Source organism: Enoplosus armatus, chromosome 24 (genome assembly GCF_043641665.1).
Source record: "Enoplosus armatus isolate fEnoArm2 chromosome 24, fEnoArm2.hap1, whole genome shotgun sequence".
Taxonomy (NCBI): domain Eukaryota; kingdom Metazoa; phylum Chordata; class Actinopteri; order Centrarchiformes; family Enoplosidae; genus Enoplosus; species Enoplosus armatus.
This window is the reverse complement of record NC_092203.1, coordinates 7,292,396-7,309,928: the sequence shown is the minus strand read 5'-3', so window position 1 is coordinate 7,309,928 and position 17,533 is coordinate 7,292,396. Positions and strand designations below refer to the sequence as shown.

Genomic DNA, 17,533 nt, shown 5'->3' with positions numbered 1-17,533 from the left:
CATGAGGATGCTCCAGCACAGACATCCCACCCAACCTACATGAGACTAAAAATAGGTGCGCTCCAAACATGCCAAACTGAAATGATATAAACCAAACTCCCTCATTACCATGAACACACACACACTGCAGTTTATTCAGAGTCAGTCCCACATACGCCGCCCTGCAGCTGTAAATACTCACTAGAGCACCACATGTATATTAATGTGCAGCTGAAAGTAGTCCCCAACACATTCACTATTTGCTCTTGTTTAAATAAGGTTAGCTAAAATCTACAGTGCCCAGCTGTTTTAGGAAATTCCTGAGCCTTTTTTGAAAATGAAACTATATATTAAGTCCACAGACTGTCTAATTTTCAGCAGCACTGGAGTGGCAGCACCATCTCCTACCAAACTAAATGTATTTTTACAGAATTTTTGCAAACTGTCTACAACTACTATGGATTTGTTTGTGATCTTGGTTTAAATGTTTTGTGTCATGCACTCGCTGTAGGTTAAAACTTGAATTTACTCTATCGAGTAACATCGCATCTGATAACAGTAATGGTTTCATGAACAACATGCACAATATCAACTATTGACTCATTTTCTGACTATATGAATGACTAATAAGCCTCTGTAATTTTGTGTTTCACAGCCTTTTAGAATTATTGATTGTTGATATTGTTTCTTTAACTGGGATTTAGAGAATGTAATAATAATTTTTCGTTTTGTGCAATCAAATAACATCATGTGTATCCGTAACTCTTTGATTTGAATTAAGATTATATGACTGCTGACCAGCTTTTGTACTGTTTTTTCTTCTTTTCTTCAACAATATAGTACCACAGAAGCAAAAATGTTTACTTGGAAACCTCCAAAAACCAAAGTTTTAGATGTACTGAGACTGAAAAAAATATGTATGACATGTAGTGTATTTGCCTTCATGGCGTGTGGGTATATGTAGACCAAACACCACGCCAACAAAACAGGAAATAAAGTCGACCACATGTCATTTACTGTCTTATATAGAGCAGACCAACAGTAATTACAGAGGTTGATAACTGGTTCGTGAAGTGTTTCCACCATGAGACCTAACTACTGCCTGACCATGCTTCATGTGTCCATCTTTGCGGCGCTCCTCCTCACTTTGGAAGCTGACAGTAAGTTATTGTCGTTCTATCTACATCGCTCACTCTCAGTCCGTGCAGATGTTTGTTACGGTCTTTGTTTCTCTGTCGCTAAGTACTGTATTCACGAATAGATAAAGAATAGATAAATTAGGTTTCGTGATCATTAAAGGTTATAAAGACTGAAAAGGTTTCACATATACAAGCTACCATCTTTGATGCAGATTTTAGTTCACTGTTTGCACCTAAGGAGGATCTTGTGGAGTATGTGTCGATGGTTGATGGAAATGATTAGCCGTACGTCATGTACAGCCATTTCAGGCAGTAGAAATGAAATGAAATTAGCTTTTTCTTGATCCACCTGCATCGTTTTCTTCGCATTTTTCTGAAAATGGTGATTACTTTGTGCTGGCAAAAACTAGGCTACATACTGGACACAACAACAGTGTAATGACGGAATCTATTGCTACATAAGCTCATGTGGAGTCACCATCTAAGACATTAGAGAATTAGACTTTTCCTCTTGGGCAGCACGTTCCCCCAACTCTCACCTTGGCAGACCTTGAATGCAACCCAAAATCTATCATTCAGTAATGCAAACCTACACATATTTAGCAGCTGAGGATGAATTTGGTTTAGGTATCACAGAACCAAAGACGGAAAAGTGCTTTAACCACAGGTGACTTCCTGACCTGAATTTTCAGTTTGATGGCCACAGCTGCAGCATGAAAAACCCATACAACCTTTCTCTGTGATCTAATTCTTTTCTGTATCTTACATACAGACTGATTTTTAAAATGTTAAATCATTTTTCACTGCTTTCATATTGTGTCATCATCAGCGGGTGTCAGATTTGCTATCCAGCGGGGATAAGTTGCCCAGTCGTTTCTAACCTGTATGTTTTGTCATTTTCCTTTTGCAGGTGAAGATTCAGATTGTGAAGTTGAAATTAGAGTATGGCGCAACACGCTTTATGAGGTCTTCCTTGGGGACGACCTTAGGATGAACTGCACTGTTGTTTTCTGCAACAATTCACCACCAACAGTCTCCTGGTACAAACTTGAGAAACTGTTTGTCCCTGTCAGCAGAAGCAGTGACATTAAAACGGAGTGGAAACGTTTAAACCATTCACAAGGGATATTATATTTGGTCTTCCAAAACATCCTCACAAGTGACTCAGGTGTGTATCAGTGTGGAGGTGGAGGCAGTGTGAGTCATAACATCAATGTCAGTGTCAATGGTGAGTGTGACTCTCTGCACAGCAGGACTATATCTATATCTAATGATTCATTGACAAGTCTTCATTATTTTCCTAATAATCTCTTGAAGATATGTCACCTGTTTTGTTGAAAATAAACAATCTGAATATTTTTCAGGTGATGTCGCGCTCACAGTGTTATCGCTGCATTGTATGGCTTAAAAACTTTTTTTGCATGAATGAAATCTTCCTTGATGCTGAGTCAAATGTCCTCTTTTATCTTGTAGAAAGCTCACCACTCCAGGACACTATCTGGCCTTATGTGTACCGTGTTGTTGGACTCACAGTGTTTTTCACCATAATAATAACTTTATGTGTTATATCACAAACTGGGTGTAAAGGTGAGAATTTAGGATTTTTACTTGCAGTAATTGTTCAGCAGCACAGGCACTATGCAGACCTCCAGCGTAAGGTCCCATCTGACAAACAAAACAATAAAAAACTAGTTAAAAATGTCACAATGCAATAAGAAAAGATATGTCATACAGTACATATTCACTCTAATGATTCCAAAACTGATCTCTTCTGACGTCAATCTTAGGTGTCTGCTGTTCAGGAGAATCCAGGGACACACCAGATCCGAGCTGCCAGCCCTCCCATCATGCCTCGCCTACCATTCATATCTATGAAAATGATCAGTAGTCACTGTGTCTGTGCCTTGAAATCAATCTGCTAAGTTAAATCTTAAGCTATGATTAATATCAAAACAGTTCATAGTGGCCATTTTAAAATACTGTAACCTGTGACTTGTGATTTTTACTGATTTATGTGTCAAATGAGTTTATCAATGCTTTGCTTTGTTATTGGGATTTGTATTTTTATGTAATATGCTTTTGGAATTATTGATTGGATTTCATGGCTTTAAAATAGTCCAATACATTTTTTCATTGACACAATATGATCACTGTCTTCATAATGGTGTATTACTCTCGGTGGATCGTACTGTCGTACTGTCGTGCCGTTATAATGCAGAAGTGAAATTTCTTACTTGAGAAACCGCTTTTGTTCAGATCTTCCAAGACACGTGTGTGTGTGTGTGTGTGTGTGTGTGTGTGTGTGTGTGCAGAATGTAACACATTTACAGGTTAATAGTTTTGCTTCCTGTACAGGTATCTTTGTACGCACATCCGTTCCAGGCCCCTTTTTAAAATGTGATTGTCTGTTTATCTATATTGGTGTGTGTGTGTGTGTGTGTGTGTGTGTGTGTGTGTGTGTGTGTTGGCACTTCTGTCCTCTATACTCTTTTCTGATGTTGATTGAAGCAGCTTTTCTTCTTGGGTACAGCATCTATTGTGCATTTGGGAGCAGACAGACTGCCGACTGTCGAACAGGAAACAGAATTAAACCACACGTCACATAAACTTATGTAAAGACACAGGCTGGAAGTTGTGTTACAGTAAATAACACAATTTATTGGGTTGTTGTTTACTGCTTTGAGCTAAATGCTAACACATCTATTAGTTTAGTGTATTAGCATGCTAACATTTGCTCAGTAGACCTAAACATGAACTACAGCTGAGGATGATGGGACTGTTATTAGTTATTTAACGTACAGCTGTTAAAGCTCTTTTAGACCAGATAGACGGGGTGGCGTCTATCTGGTTCTATGTTAGCTCATCACGATCAACTCTCTCCCACCCTGAATCCAGGAAATGACACCTTTCAGTTCAGACTGAAACCGGTGACAAACTCAACAAACACTGAAGTAAAAAATCTCCATGGGCCTCTTCGTATGAAATTTGATTCTAAAGGTTTCATTTCTACAACAGGAACCACAGTCAGAAATGATTTTTATAGACAATGAGAACACATTGTCATATATCAAAAGATAGTGGAATGAAAATTAGTAGCCTATTCGAGAACAAATCCATAATGAGGATTACTGGAAAATTAAACATAATTTTTAGGATCACGCAGAACAAAGTGGAGCCACAACACGAAGAGTGTCTCTCAGAACATGAGAACACATTTAACGCACATTTTTGAAGAATGTGAATTTGTGGCAACAAAGCTGTAACCACATTGATTGTCTGATAATGTTTTGTAGACTTTCATCTTCATAGATTAGACAAGAGAAGGCAACACATCTCAAAACAGATTTGTAGTACTAGTGGAGAGTGAAGCAGTGATAGCAGGGAGTCGGACGTACAGTGCAGGGCACAGGCACTCTTTCACACACACGCTTGCGTAAACATAGATGCACCCCACCCAACATGCATCGCCCACCATCCACCATGTGACACAAGCAGGTAGAGGTTCATTGCCCCTGTGGAGTTAGAACAAGGAAGTACAAAAACCTTTCACGGCTGTGCTAATTTCTTTATGATGTTATTTTTGTACAGTGCAAGTGGAGAAATTGTGCACAAAAGTCATGAATTAAGGCTGGATGGGACAAGGGAAAAATGAAACATGGTCGCCATCTAGTGGTGTAAAAGCAAAACTCAGGATTGCCAGAAAGGCAACTGGCCAGATGAGCTCTTATTATCTTGGTGATACAAGGTTGTAGACACATCAACAAAACCCGTAAGGTGATTACTGAAATCATTATTTCAGTCCACTCAAGGTTAGCACACAGTTTCCTCCAGATAAACCTCTATGTTTTCATTAATAGTCATATTATTTGCTTTAATGACATCGGTATCATAATCCAAATAAATCTGTCAAATGCCACTCAGTGCCTCCAAGTAACAAAGGAACTACTTACCCTTTCCTGTCTTTGTGAGGTTTGTGGAAACTGCAAGAAAAAACAATGTCTGTATTTACATGAAAAGATGTTTGGCGAAAACGTGGTCCAGTTTAGACTGCAAGGCTCATTTCCAAAACAGGATAAAGTTCTTAAGACTCTGGATGTATTATTACATATATAACATTTAGGTTGGTTTAGTTCGGTTTTCATTTGTACTGCTACCACGTTGAGTGTCAGAAGTGTTTATCCATTACTTTTAGCGAACTGTTCGGACTGCAGCTCACTTGCTAACAACAGTAGTTTTCATGCTTTCTCAATTAGTGTCATTCAGAGTTACAGCAAACTGCTTATGTGGACATGTTTTTTTTTTTTCAAATTAGTTGAGCTAAAGGAACAGCAGAAGTACCCCTGGTTGGGAATCATTTACACTATGAGTCCGACAGGTTTCTAAAATAATTTTAAGTAACATTAAAATCATTGCATCCGGCAGACTAAGGTTGAACTCATGGCGTGCTTTGAATATTTGCATTGGTTAGTCATAGATCATTTAAAAAAGCACAAAGACGTCCGTTATGCCAGTCGCAGGATCTGAGCGATAGTAAAGTCACTGGAGTGGGCTGTGGAGGAAATGAGTTTCCTATTGTGTAACTTTCTGGTGAGGTTACTGTACCACCCACAGTCTTCAGACATCACAACCCAACAATGTCAAAAGAAACCAAGCTAGTTTGGAGAGTTATTTATAAGGAAACCTCTGATATTCTTACTCAATATCTCCAAAATACAGACAATAAAAATAAGCAGTGAAACAAAAGCAGATAAAGTCTCAGGTTTTATTTCTGATCCACTTTTAACTTCAGATTTATCTCCTCAGCACCAGTTCAGGAAACCATTTATCAACTCTCACAGATACTAAAAAGGTGAATACTGTTCAAAAAAACAAAACACTACAACACTGTTGACATGATTATTAAACTGAAAGAAAAATGAAATAGCAGGTACACAACTTCAATGTAGGCACTTATTAACATTTAAACCTTATCTTTGTCTCTCTCTATATATATACAGATTTTTGATTTTACTGTAAAAGTAGATGTTGAGTTTAATTGTAACCATCCAACAGCAGTGTTTAATTGTTAACAGAAGATTTTTTCCCTGATAAATGAGATTTTCTACAAATTAATTATCCTGTACACAGCCCTCGTAGGCCTATATTAACATTTTCCCAAATAAAAAGTGAAATACTTAACACTGGTGCTCCCTATAGTTGGGCTCTGTAAGTCATGAAATACTGTACAACAATGCGAACAAACGTACACACACATATGGACACACTCCAAATTTCTTTCGAATGCACAAACAGTGATTCACAACTGCAGGGTTCATCCACACAGGAATCGACTGGGCGGTGTTAACAACCGAGCACATGAAGGTTACAGGTCGACCACCCTTCTCGGTCCCACACAACACAGCAGCTTTAAATAACAAACCTTTCATTCTTTTCCACTCAAACCATCCTTTAAGTCTGAGTCACACCAGGGCTGGTTCACTAAAAGTCAGATTTTAGCCTCCCCCTGCATCTTTTTGATTTACTGTAATTTGCAAGTCTAGGTCAAAATTGGCACCCTTTCAATCACACTTCTTTTCAAGTTAAAAAAAAAAGGGTTGTACCACAAATAGAGGGCTTTCAGGTGACGTAATGCCCTGTGGTGGCCATATTGGAGGTCCACAGCCATCAGGCAGCTGATGTGTCTCTAAAGGCCCTGAAAAACTATTTCCTCCAGTGAACGTTTTCTGCCACAGTTTTGGTTATTTCTGTGTTCGTTTCTGTGTCTGTGCTCTTCTGACGAGTTTGAAGTGTACATGGCTTAGTTGGGGAAAAAAGGTGACATCACATACGTCCATGCACCAATCAGGATTGAGCAACGTTCCAGTTAAAATCTGATGACAGCTGCGGGGTTTCTTTGCTTATATTGCCAGATCACCGTCAGTCAAATCTGATCAAACCACACTCACACAATAATACCAAAGGATACTTATTCAACTTTTAATTTGACTGTTGTTTACTTAGAAAGAATTCAGGTTTGAAACCATTTTTAAAGGAGCTTAAAAAAATATAGAAGTCTGCTTTTTTTAAGGCGATTTTTGTGTCGTTTTCAAAAAGGGAACTAATGCATTGCCCCTCTAATGAATGATTTATTGACATATTTAAATTTACATTACATTAGAAGATTTTCTTAATAAGCTACCCAACAAAGTCAAAAACACTTCAAACTGAGCAAACTCTACTCAAGCTAGATATATCAACCTAAATTTAAAAAAATATATGTAACTTTTCACATTGTTCAACATCTGAGAATTGACCTAAACTCACTCTCTCTCTCTCTCTCTCACACACACACACACACACACACACACACACACACACACACACACACACACACACACACACACACACACACACACACACACACACACACACACTGCAACATCACTTTACCTCAAACACTGGACCTCCATGATGGCATAAGATATACTGATTCATATCACAAGAATTTCATCCAACCTTTCTACTGTAAGTGTAACATCTAGCATTAAATAATGTGGTTTTAGTTCTGTTTACTTTGTAGTAAATGACAAGAGAAATGTGCGTCTGCTCTAGCAGAACCAGCAGTGTTGGCTCAGCTCTGTGAAAGCTCTGTTCCCTTCCTCTGCACGCTGAGCTGGAGGGCACGGTGCTGAGCAGCTAGGTCAGGCTCGGAGCTCCGCTGGACCTTCATCAAAGCAGCAGGGACGCCGGGCTCCAAATCAGTCTGGACAGACAGGGAGAGGAGACACATACACACAGTTGGTTGGTCAGCTTTGAAACTTTCCACAACGTTTAATTTCCCATTTTGCATTAATCACGCAGACCAAGTCCTTCCTCAGCAGTCTGCATGTCCTGTCAGGCTGCGACACCCTTTTCCTGACAGGGCACCCCTGAGATTTCACCAGTAAAAGGTCGAGGACCTCAGGTTTTTGGAAAGCTGGACCATTTTGCAGTATTTTTACCAATTAAGAGACAAGAACATGAACACCAACTCATGCACGGGTATACAGTTTATTGATTATTGATTGCATTTTAATTATTCATGCATTATTTGTAATCATTTTTGGAACAATTTAAGGTGAACAGACAGGCTGACGGTAATGCTGGTCAGTGCCGAATGGCAATTAAAAATGTTACTGCACTGTTTTGATGCTTGTTGGTATAATTGTTTTAATAACTCAATCGGGAGAGAAGAAGCAAACGTTTTTAAAGGAGGAGGTGGATACAGTGGGACAGGACTGGCACTGTACATGTGGCCATTGATCATTACAGCTACAACTAAATAGTGCAAATCACCTACTTTTATTCATCAAGGTATGAGTTGGAAGTCGGTGTATATATAGAACATAAGGCAAAACAATCTACACTCTTTGTCTCCAAGTGAAGAGTGAGAGTTTCTCAAGGCAAAACATGTCATAACGTCATGGGCAGAGGTTGCAAGCACATACATGTCTGCACACACACACACACACACACGCGCACAGTCACCAAATATGCCTACTCAGATCCAAGAAGACCACAAGCAGAAAATAACGAAACATTGCAGGAATGCCACAGCCATAATTAAGTGCCTGCCACACCTCAATGTACATGTGGCGGCAATGTGAGTTATTTAGAGGTGGCTCACTTAGAAAAGGTCTATAGGGTTGAAGCCGAATCGGCGCGTGCCTGACAGCGAATTAGAGCAAGAGTGGCAAGTTAACTCTCTAATAATAACTCTCTAATAATGAGCCAAGTTAACAAACATGGCTCATTATTAGAATCATTTTAAGGTTGAAGACGGTCACTTTTTGCAGTGTAGCGAGCAGCAGGTGTCATTTTCTTCATGTTAACAACTTGGCGTGCTGCTCTGTCTTCTTTTAAGATCTTATGAGTACAATGTATGCTCAGTTTTCCTACCTCTAATCTCTAAAGAGCCATCAGTGTTACCCTCATGATTCAAGGACGACAGTGTTTGTGTGCCGGACTGGATGTGGTCACTCCCCCGTACTTCCTGTGGTGCTACAGATTAAAAGGTGCCACTGAAAACATTTGCTCTCATGAGTAAATGGCTCTTATCTGTGGTGAACTTCCTGTCCTTGTAGCTGTGCCACCGCCGTACCTTATAGTCTGTACATCTCCACCCGGGCCACACCAAAAAACTCATGGAAACACAGACGCAAATAGACCAGCAGCATTTTACTGGAAGAACCTCAGGCCTTGGCCCTGCTTCCCAGCCGTGATTGAAGCCAAAAGAGGCTGAGTTAAGTCCGCTGATTCAGGAGGAACCACAAAAGCCTCTGTGGCCGCCTCGTGGTTAAACTTCAGCCGCAGACATCACAACTGTCAGGGTTTCTCTGCAGCTGAACATCTCTTTGAATACTTAACATTGTTTTACTGTGAACTTCTGTTCTGCATCCAATGTACTGGCCTGCATCTCCCCAGCAATGGTTTAAAGGCTCAGTTCACCCAAATGACAAAAAAGCATATATATAAAGCACATATACAGTTTTTTTTACCCGGTTTTGAGATATTCAGCTGTGAGACGTGTCTGTAAAAACCACAACACAAAACAATCTGCCAAACTTAGGAGTTAGTTTACAAGAGACATTTCTGTATTTGTGTTTTTTCCTCTGTTTTTGTGTAACGTAGGTAAACCAATCCTTTTTGATGCTAATATTGATGTTAATACACATCGGATCACACATATCCTGTGAGATCAGATCGCTGCCCAATCATTGAGCAAGCTGTCGTCGTGTGTGTGTGTGTGTGTGTGTGTGTGTGTGTGTGTGTGTGTGTGTATGATGCAATTAAAAAAGCCTGGAAAGATATGACAAAATGAATCAGGTCAGCTCCTAATAAGGACTCCAGACACTTTGCATCACAGCTCTCTTCCCTTAAACTTCAATCTGAATCACATCACAGTAAAAGCCTGTGTTACTGGCACATCTCAGCCAAGCCAAGACTGGGAAATACAGTACGTGTGTGTCTGTACAGTCGAGTTTGAGAGGGGGCGTTGTTATCAACTGGGCAGGCTTTCAACTTTGGGCTCTGTTGCTTCTTGTCCTTGTCCCCCTCCAGGCCTCTAATGTCTGTCTTCCTCCACAGTCCAAGGGATTAGACAGAGAAAGAGGGTCTTTTCTTCAGGCTGCTAACTCAAGACAATCAGCACAACCACTTGTTATTCTGCTCAGGGTCCACGGAGTTGGAGGAAGGACTTTCAAGACATGTGGAAAGTCTCAAGCAAAGAGGAGGTCTTTTTTTTCCTGGGAGAGATCTATTTTTGCAGTGACCCAGCTGCGATTTATTCAAGATATCCCACACTGAATGTTAGCCACAGATACTTGAGCAAGTTCTGTTCCAACACAACACTATAAATCACATGCAAATACAGTATTTAAGAGTGTCAAGACTGTCCCTGACCGCCTCATGGGATGTGAGAAAAACACAAACACTGTTAGATCAACAGCGTGATTGAAGCCTTTGTTGTGTGCGACCCATGTGGGCAAGTGTTGGTTTTGGAACTTGATATGATGACGAGGAAAGTAGGAATTAAGGCGATGCGTCAGTGAGTTTCCAACTTAAAGACATTAGAAAAATGAGAGTATATGCCCCCCCGCTTTCTTATCGCGCAAGAAAACAAAGGCGAGGAGGAGCGGAAGGAAAAAGGAAACTCATGAATCTTTGCAGGAGCTTCTAATGAGGTCTATTTAGGAAACGCATTGCTGGAGAAGAATCTGTGGACTTTTTTACCTTTTAAGGGTCTGTGCAGGTATGACAAACATATCAAATATAAACTATATTTGTTGGGATTTCTCTTGTGACTTTGGTTAGCTTGTGTGACACAAGCTAAACTGTACGTTGCCAAATCGAGAGTAGCCGTGGGACCGTCCTGACCTTCCGACTTCAGCTCCCACTTTTGTTTTTCTTCCTTTATGGCCGCGACTTTTGTTTGGCCGGCAGAAGCACCGACGTCGGCCAAGGGCTTCTGTCATCGCCGCAATACGGTTTTCCCTCTGCCTCTCCACGGAGGGCAGGAAATTTATGATAAAGAGGAAGTGGGCATCAGTCCACACGCCACATTAGGCTGGCACCACACCGTTTCCATGACACCCAGAGACAACTGCCGGAAAGGTGTTAACAGCAGTCAAGGGAGTGTTGATGACACACGACTAAGCGTCCACCCTGACACCTCTGTGTGGAAAGTAGCAGCGAGCCCTGCGAGCTGACCTTCTGAGTGAGATTTACCAACATGCACCTACGCCATATTCACTTCTTGAAGCTGCTGAATTTCCCAAGTCTTCCTTATTTCTCTGGAAAAAAATGTTAAAACAGAGAATATTGTGTTTTTTTATGCAATAGCCTCATATTGCCAAAGAGAACTCACCAATTTTTGTTTCCACTGTAGCATATTGACTGTCTCAGACCCTGACAGACCCAGCCTACAGTCGGCTGTTGGGCACCACTGTAGCGTACAACTTTTTATAGCTTTCTGAGAAATTATGCGCCAGGAAATGATGCTGATGAGAGTGAACCAAAACAATAAAGTTGCCGGTTGGAAAACCAAAACAATGAGCTGAAAGTCGCTGAAATGCTCCATAAGAGAACTGCTGAGTCGGGTGATAATTCTCTGTGGGGTTATCACAGAGTCACGTGATCCATCGTATAAAAACAGCAGCTTTAAGTACAACTTTTCACAGAAGACTTTGCTCAAGCTCTCTGAGGTTGGCTTGTCAGAGCTCCCAGGATGTTTTCTGTCCATGTAACCAGAAGAAATGTTAATCACTACAATGACAAGAGGCACTCCAAACTTGGCCAGCACAACAGGCCACAAGATAAACTTTGCGCTGCATATCAGTGTGAGTGTCTTTCTCTCATGATAGAGATCCTGTAGGAAAGTAGACTGAATTATCTTAAAACGCTCAGCCTGTTTTATCAGATGTTGTTGCTCATTTCTATGGCTCTGCTTCTCATTCATACAGTTACACAGTCCCTCCAAAAACCTCAGCCTTCTGGATTCAGAAGCAGTTCGGATCAACATTAGGAATTGCTCAAAATGCTTCTTATTCACTTTCTTCACCCACGTTTTCCTGAGCTACTGGGCGATTAAATCTGGCGAGGGGAAATCCGCTCACATAACATGAGGTACAGCATTTTTGATGACATGCTATAATTTACTCTTTTGCAACCATCCCCGTGCATTTCCCAGAATTCCTCTGGAAAACCGCTAGAGAACAGGCATGACCTTGTTGCTGCAAACACTGGTGCTTCACCAGGACTGGTTTCTGTTTCAGGTGGATTTAATCAAATTGTAATCAAATGACACCTCAACATTTTTGTCACTGAAGTCACTGAAGACGAGTGAATGTGGGGACTCACCGTCAGTGCAGATGAAGCACTTGCAGAGACACACACACAGACACAGGAGGAGGACGGCTGCCACGCCGCACACCGAGAGGAGGATGACCATGGCTGGACCCACTGCAGCACACAAACACACACACCCTCACTCCAAAGCACTGTTTATGTTTTCAAATTACAACCTGTATAATGTACAACATCTGGACCAAACATGCTAGGTGATGTGGTACCAGAATGAAAAGAAAAATAATCCTTCTCGTACGCTGCGACATTACAGGATTCAGGACCCCATCAAAGCCGCCATAATTACCCGTGACTAAAATAGCTGAGAATACACACATGTGGCAAACAAAAGCCTTCTTTTAACTGCACCTCAGCAGCCAGGGATGGGGAGTAGAACTGTTTTTTACACATTTTAAGACAGAACTGGTGGGTACGTTTGCTTCTGGCCTGATTCTTGTGCACCTCATCTCCCCTGGGAGGATCAATAAAGCTGACAACAATCTGGAAAAACCCCATTTAGAAGAGGATTTACGAGCTCCTCACCGTTTGTGTTGAGGGACACCACGAGGGGCTTCTCAAGACCCTGGTGGTGCACGATGCACTTGACGGACAGGTCACTGAGCAGCCCCGATTGGAAGAACAGCGTGCTCGTCACTATCGTCGTGCCGTCGCCCTGATCGTAGGCAGAGGAAATGGGCGGCCCGAGCGTTCGGTTGTCCCCGCCGACGTTCCACATGATCTCTGCTGCGGGTCGGGCCTGGGCGGTGCAGTTTGCCTCAGTGACGCCTGAGGACGAGGTCACGTGGCTCACCTCTGGTTTGGGTAAAACTGGTGGGAGAAAGATTGTGTTTATTATGAGTAAATGTTACTTTTAGTTTTGAGCAACACTTTTCAGGCCATTTAGTTTTAGGGTCATTTTCATCATACAGTGTTTTTTCTTGTGATACTTGCAGCTGTTTTGCATTTTGTCTGAGCCTGCCAATCACAGACAACAGAAAGCAGAGGTTTGTTCCTCTGCCTTCATAATGGAGGTGGAGAGACAGAGCACATCGCCTGTCAATCTCCAAGCCCCGGGGACACAATGACACAAGTTGTCCCCCGACAGGCCGGCAGAAAACAGAGGCAAAGCAGCTTTTACTAACTCTGTGGTTTGTGTTTGTCTGGATCTCTGGTGCCGTCAGTTTAGACAAAGCTTGTTTAGCACACTGAGGGCCTTGTGTCTGGGGAAACAGTGAGCCACTCATCCCCTGGGCTTTCTCCCAAATTAATCACCCCTTTTCCCTCAGTGACACCCCTCCCTCTGTCAACATTATCACACACACATGGAGGAAGACCAACAGCCACTCACACTCCTGGAACGTTTGCTCACGACTTCTAAAAGTCCAAGAGAGGTTACACTCTTGTCTTTTTAACATTGTGGTTTACACCTCTCTGGTACATTGAGGGGGAAAAAGAGGACGAGGTCAAGAGTCGGACACAAAGTGCCGTCACCAAAGCAGGTCAGAACAGAAGTTTAATGACTAGAGTAACTCTCACCTCGGGGCTGCCTGTGGTTTATTTATACACAGCGCTTCCCTTTCCTGAGCTTTTCCTGGGCTGCACACACACAAGCACACATTTCCTCTCAGGCTACAGAATATCTCCAGTACAATATGTGTCAAGATCATTTGGAAAATAATCACACAAGGTGCACAGTGTTGATGTTCCCTATAGTTTAAGAAAATACAACTTAATACAGACTACTGTTCTGTCTCTATTTTCTTGTTGACTTTTGTGTATTTGTATAAAGGCCGATCTAGAGACAGCCACTGCAAACTAGCTATAAATGCTGTGGTATCCCCATAAATATCAATGTTAATAATAACATAATAATAATTTGTCTTTTCACAAGTGGAACAAAGTTTCAAAAGTCCAAATTTCACCTGGAAAAGCTTTGGTAAGCTTTGTCTTTGTTAGCCCTTCTCATGTGGCTATCATCATCAGTTTGGGGGAAGCCAGAGTTCAGAGACCGCAACATATCATTTAACTACCTGGCAGCGTCATTTTTTCTCCCGTAAATGACAGCGAGGAGTAGTGGAACGAACGGAAACATCTTCATCTGACTTGTTTAGAACAATATCTGGAAATACCTAACGTTGCTCATAAGTGGCTACTTCCAAAATAGCTTCATCAAACGTGATAATTCACGGGTGCGTCTACTACCAAGAGAAGGATAAAGGGGCTCCACCAATTTTACATGACAAAGTCAATTTAAAAGGCTTTGGAGGAGCTGAGAGAATGAAGAAAGTATCTGGGCTAAAAAAGTTTTACAGAAATAGTGCACAAGAAAACACAATAACTGCAGAGACATTTCATTGTGAGTTACAATGAACTCACCATAAACAGAGAGGCAGGCGGCGGCGCTTTTGGTGCCGTCTGGGTATGTGTGGAACTCGCAAGTGTAGCAGGCCTCGTCCTCCGTCCTGACCGCCTGGAAGGTCAGTTGGGTGTCGCCCAGGGTTAGGCTCAAGCTCACCCTACCCCGGAACTGCTCCGCTATGCTCCGGTGGCCGCGCTTGGCGTAGGAGGCCACGGTGGTGGTGTCGCCCTGCTCGGCCGTCTTCCTCCACAGCACCTGGTGCACCCTCTCGGGGAGGCTGTACCAGCAGGACAGGGTAGCCGGCTTCCCGCTCACGGCCGTCTTGTTGCCCTCCAGGTGCACTTTACCTGGAACAAAGAAAATACTGCCGTTATTAGTTTTCAATATCAAGAAAATGAAGATGATACAATATGTGATGTGGATCTATTTCTGCTGGCATCAAAATGTACAATGGAAACTTTACAGGGCTGCTGCTTGTGTGCAGGAGGAGTCTGGGAGCAATAAAAATGTGTATGCACACGTTTAATAGTAACAACAGGAAGTGTCAGGGCTGGCTGGGTGGGTGGGCTTTCTTTCTCCCCTGCTGGTCTGCCAGTTCAGCCGACTTCCTCCTGTTTCATAAGAGGTCTAGTGAGAAAAACAAACACTCTCTGTGACCCTAATCAGGACATGAGCAGAGACTACACAACTTCTACAAATAAACAAAAAGAACAAAAGTTTAAATGTTAGGTGTGAGCTGCAGCACTGGAACAGAAGCTAGGAACCAAAATCCCAAAACAAACACAAAACCTGATTTGTCACGTTGGAACATATTATTAAAAATATAAATCAAGTTGTCTGGCCAGTATTTGCACAGATTCCTGGCACAAACCTCTCTGGTGGTGGAAGTAGTTTTTAGAGATTTGGAGCTCAGACTGACCAGTGACACTGACGCACGTCCCGCCTTCCTGCAGGCCCGTGGGGAAAACGTCAAAGATGCAGCGGTAGCAGCCCTCGTCGTCAGGCCGCACCCTCTTGATGGTGATGTAGCTGGCGTCGTTGTGGGAGGCGGTGAGCTGCACGTTGGGCTCCTGATGGCTGATGCGGACGGGGGCGCTCTGCTCGTACGCCAGGAGGATCTTGTTGTGCCGGTCGAGCCAGCGCACTTGCCGGACGGTGTCGCCCGTTGCCGTGGTGACGTTGCAGCCCAGCAGCAGGGGACGACCGGCCTCAGCGTTCAGACTGGCAGGAGCTATGACCTCACCTGAGGTCAGATGGTACATTTGAATTTCAAGCAGCCAAAAATGTGACATTTTAACTGCTTTATATACAGTTACTTTAGTCCTGTGGTTCCCAATCTAGGGGTCGGGCCCCTCCAAGGGGTCACAGGATAAATCTAAGCGCTCTTGAGATAATTAATGAGGAAAGACAGACTTCACTTCGAATCTCTATGCTCTCTTTTATATGAAATATTTGATAACTTGACTTTTCACTGAACACGTATCTAAATTAAACCATCTGGGAAGTTCAGAGGTGAATTGTCTCTTTTGTGGAGCTGCTAACAACCTACTGTATACACATCCGAACCAGAGCCCCACCTAGAGCCAACTGGTTTAAACTTTAACAATGCTTTTTTTAAAGTAAGTTCTTGTCAAATCCCCATCAGATAAACATAGTGGAGTAAAAACAACAACAATATTCTCAGTATAAGTAAGTTTAAAGTAGCAGAAAATGGAAATTGTCAAGTATTGTTAAGTTTGCTTAAGTAAATGTAATTAGTTACTTTCTATCACTGCCAAAACGAATACAAACAGCACAGCTCTCAGAACCAATGAAACTGAACTTTGTATATGGTTAACAGTTACCTCTGCCTGCCTTTCGGAGGCTTACACAACTTTGATTGCGACTAAACTTAAAAGTCTGAGTCAAACTCAATTTGACAACGTACCTTGCGTCCTGGAAACAGTTGTTCCTGCTATCCAGAGCAGCAGGCACAGTTGCAGGGCAGGTCCACACATCGCACACTCAGGCTGGGTTACCAACTCACACGCTGACCCAGTATCACATCCAGGCTGCAGCTGCAAACACCAACACCATCAGAGAGCCGAAACAACCACGACCTGAACCTCAAACTAGCTTGTGGCTATGAAACTTTTAAAAAAAGAAAGAGAGGTTGAATTAGCAGAGAAACAAGAGTGAACGGAGAGGCTGTGGTGCAGATGTACCCCTGTCAGCTGTCCAGTGTTGTGACTTGTTGAGCTGCTGTTGGTCAACACAGTTGTAGCTGCATCTTACTGGCACGCTGTCTGCTGCAACGTGAAGCCAGAGGGTGACATTAGCAATGACAGCATCGTCTCAGCATCGTCAGAGAGTCCACTCTCTGCACGCCAGTGAAGGAAAAAACACAACTAAACTTCTTAAGAGCCACTTTAAAAGTCGTTGCCATGGTAATACAGTGTGTAAGCATCAACAACAACAGCTGCTGATTCAAGAAGCGTCACCTGGGGTGTAATGATCACACATGTTAATCCACAGCGTGCACCAGTAAACCCATAATCATCAGGCAGCAAGGCAAGCTGCCACTTTGATGTCTAGACAATGAAACTCTGAGATTTCAAAATCGATACTGGAAGTCCAACCTCAAACTAATTAGTGGTCAGATGATGATGCACGAGGGTGTGTGTGTGTGTGTGTGTGTGTCACCTCTGTATATCCT

The 17,533-nt window shown here is 42.3% G+C and overlaps 1 protein-coding gene across 1 annotated transcript; it reads right to left on the bottom strand.

Moving 5' to 3' along the window:
* Positions 1-7,418: 7,418 nt before the first annotated feature.
* LOC139306857 (OX-2 membrane glycoprotein-like) lies at positions 7,419-17,082 on the bottom strand. The gene is made up of 7 exons (XM_070930817.1): positions 17,043-17,082; positions 16,766-16,895; positions 15,758-16,081; positions 14,856-15,185; positions 13,023-13,307; positions 12,495-12,596; positions 7,419-7,860 (listed from the first exon to the last, which is right to left on the bottom strand). The coding sequence occupies exons 2-7, from the start codon at positions 16,833-16,835 to the stop codon at positions 7,856-7,858; spliced, it is 1,116 nt and encodes a 371-aa protein (XP_070786918.1). The 5' UTR covers positions 16,836-16,895; positions 17,043-17,082; the 3' UTR covers positions 7,419-7,855.
* Positions 17,083-17,533: the final 451 nt, after the last annotated feature.

Excerpts from the sequence above, each read along its gene's own strand:
- LOC139306857 (XM_070930817.1), bottom strand. The coding sequence starts at position 16,835 with ATGTGTGGACCTGCCCTGCAACTGTGCCTGCTGCTCTGGATAGCAGGA. Across the intron at positions 16,082-16,765 it reads AACTGTTTCCAGGACGCAAG|GTGAGGTCATAGCTCCTGCC; the intron begins GTACGTTGTCAA and ends ATCTGACCTCAG. Across the intron at positions 13,308-14,855 it reads CGCCTGCCTCTCTGTTTATG|TTTTACCCAAACCAGAGGTG; the intron begins GTGAGTTCATTG and ends TTCTCCCACCAG.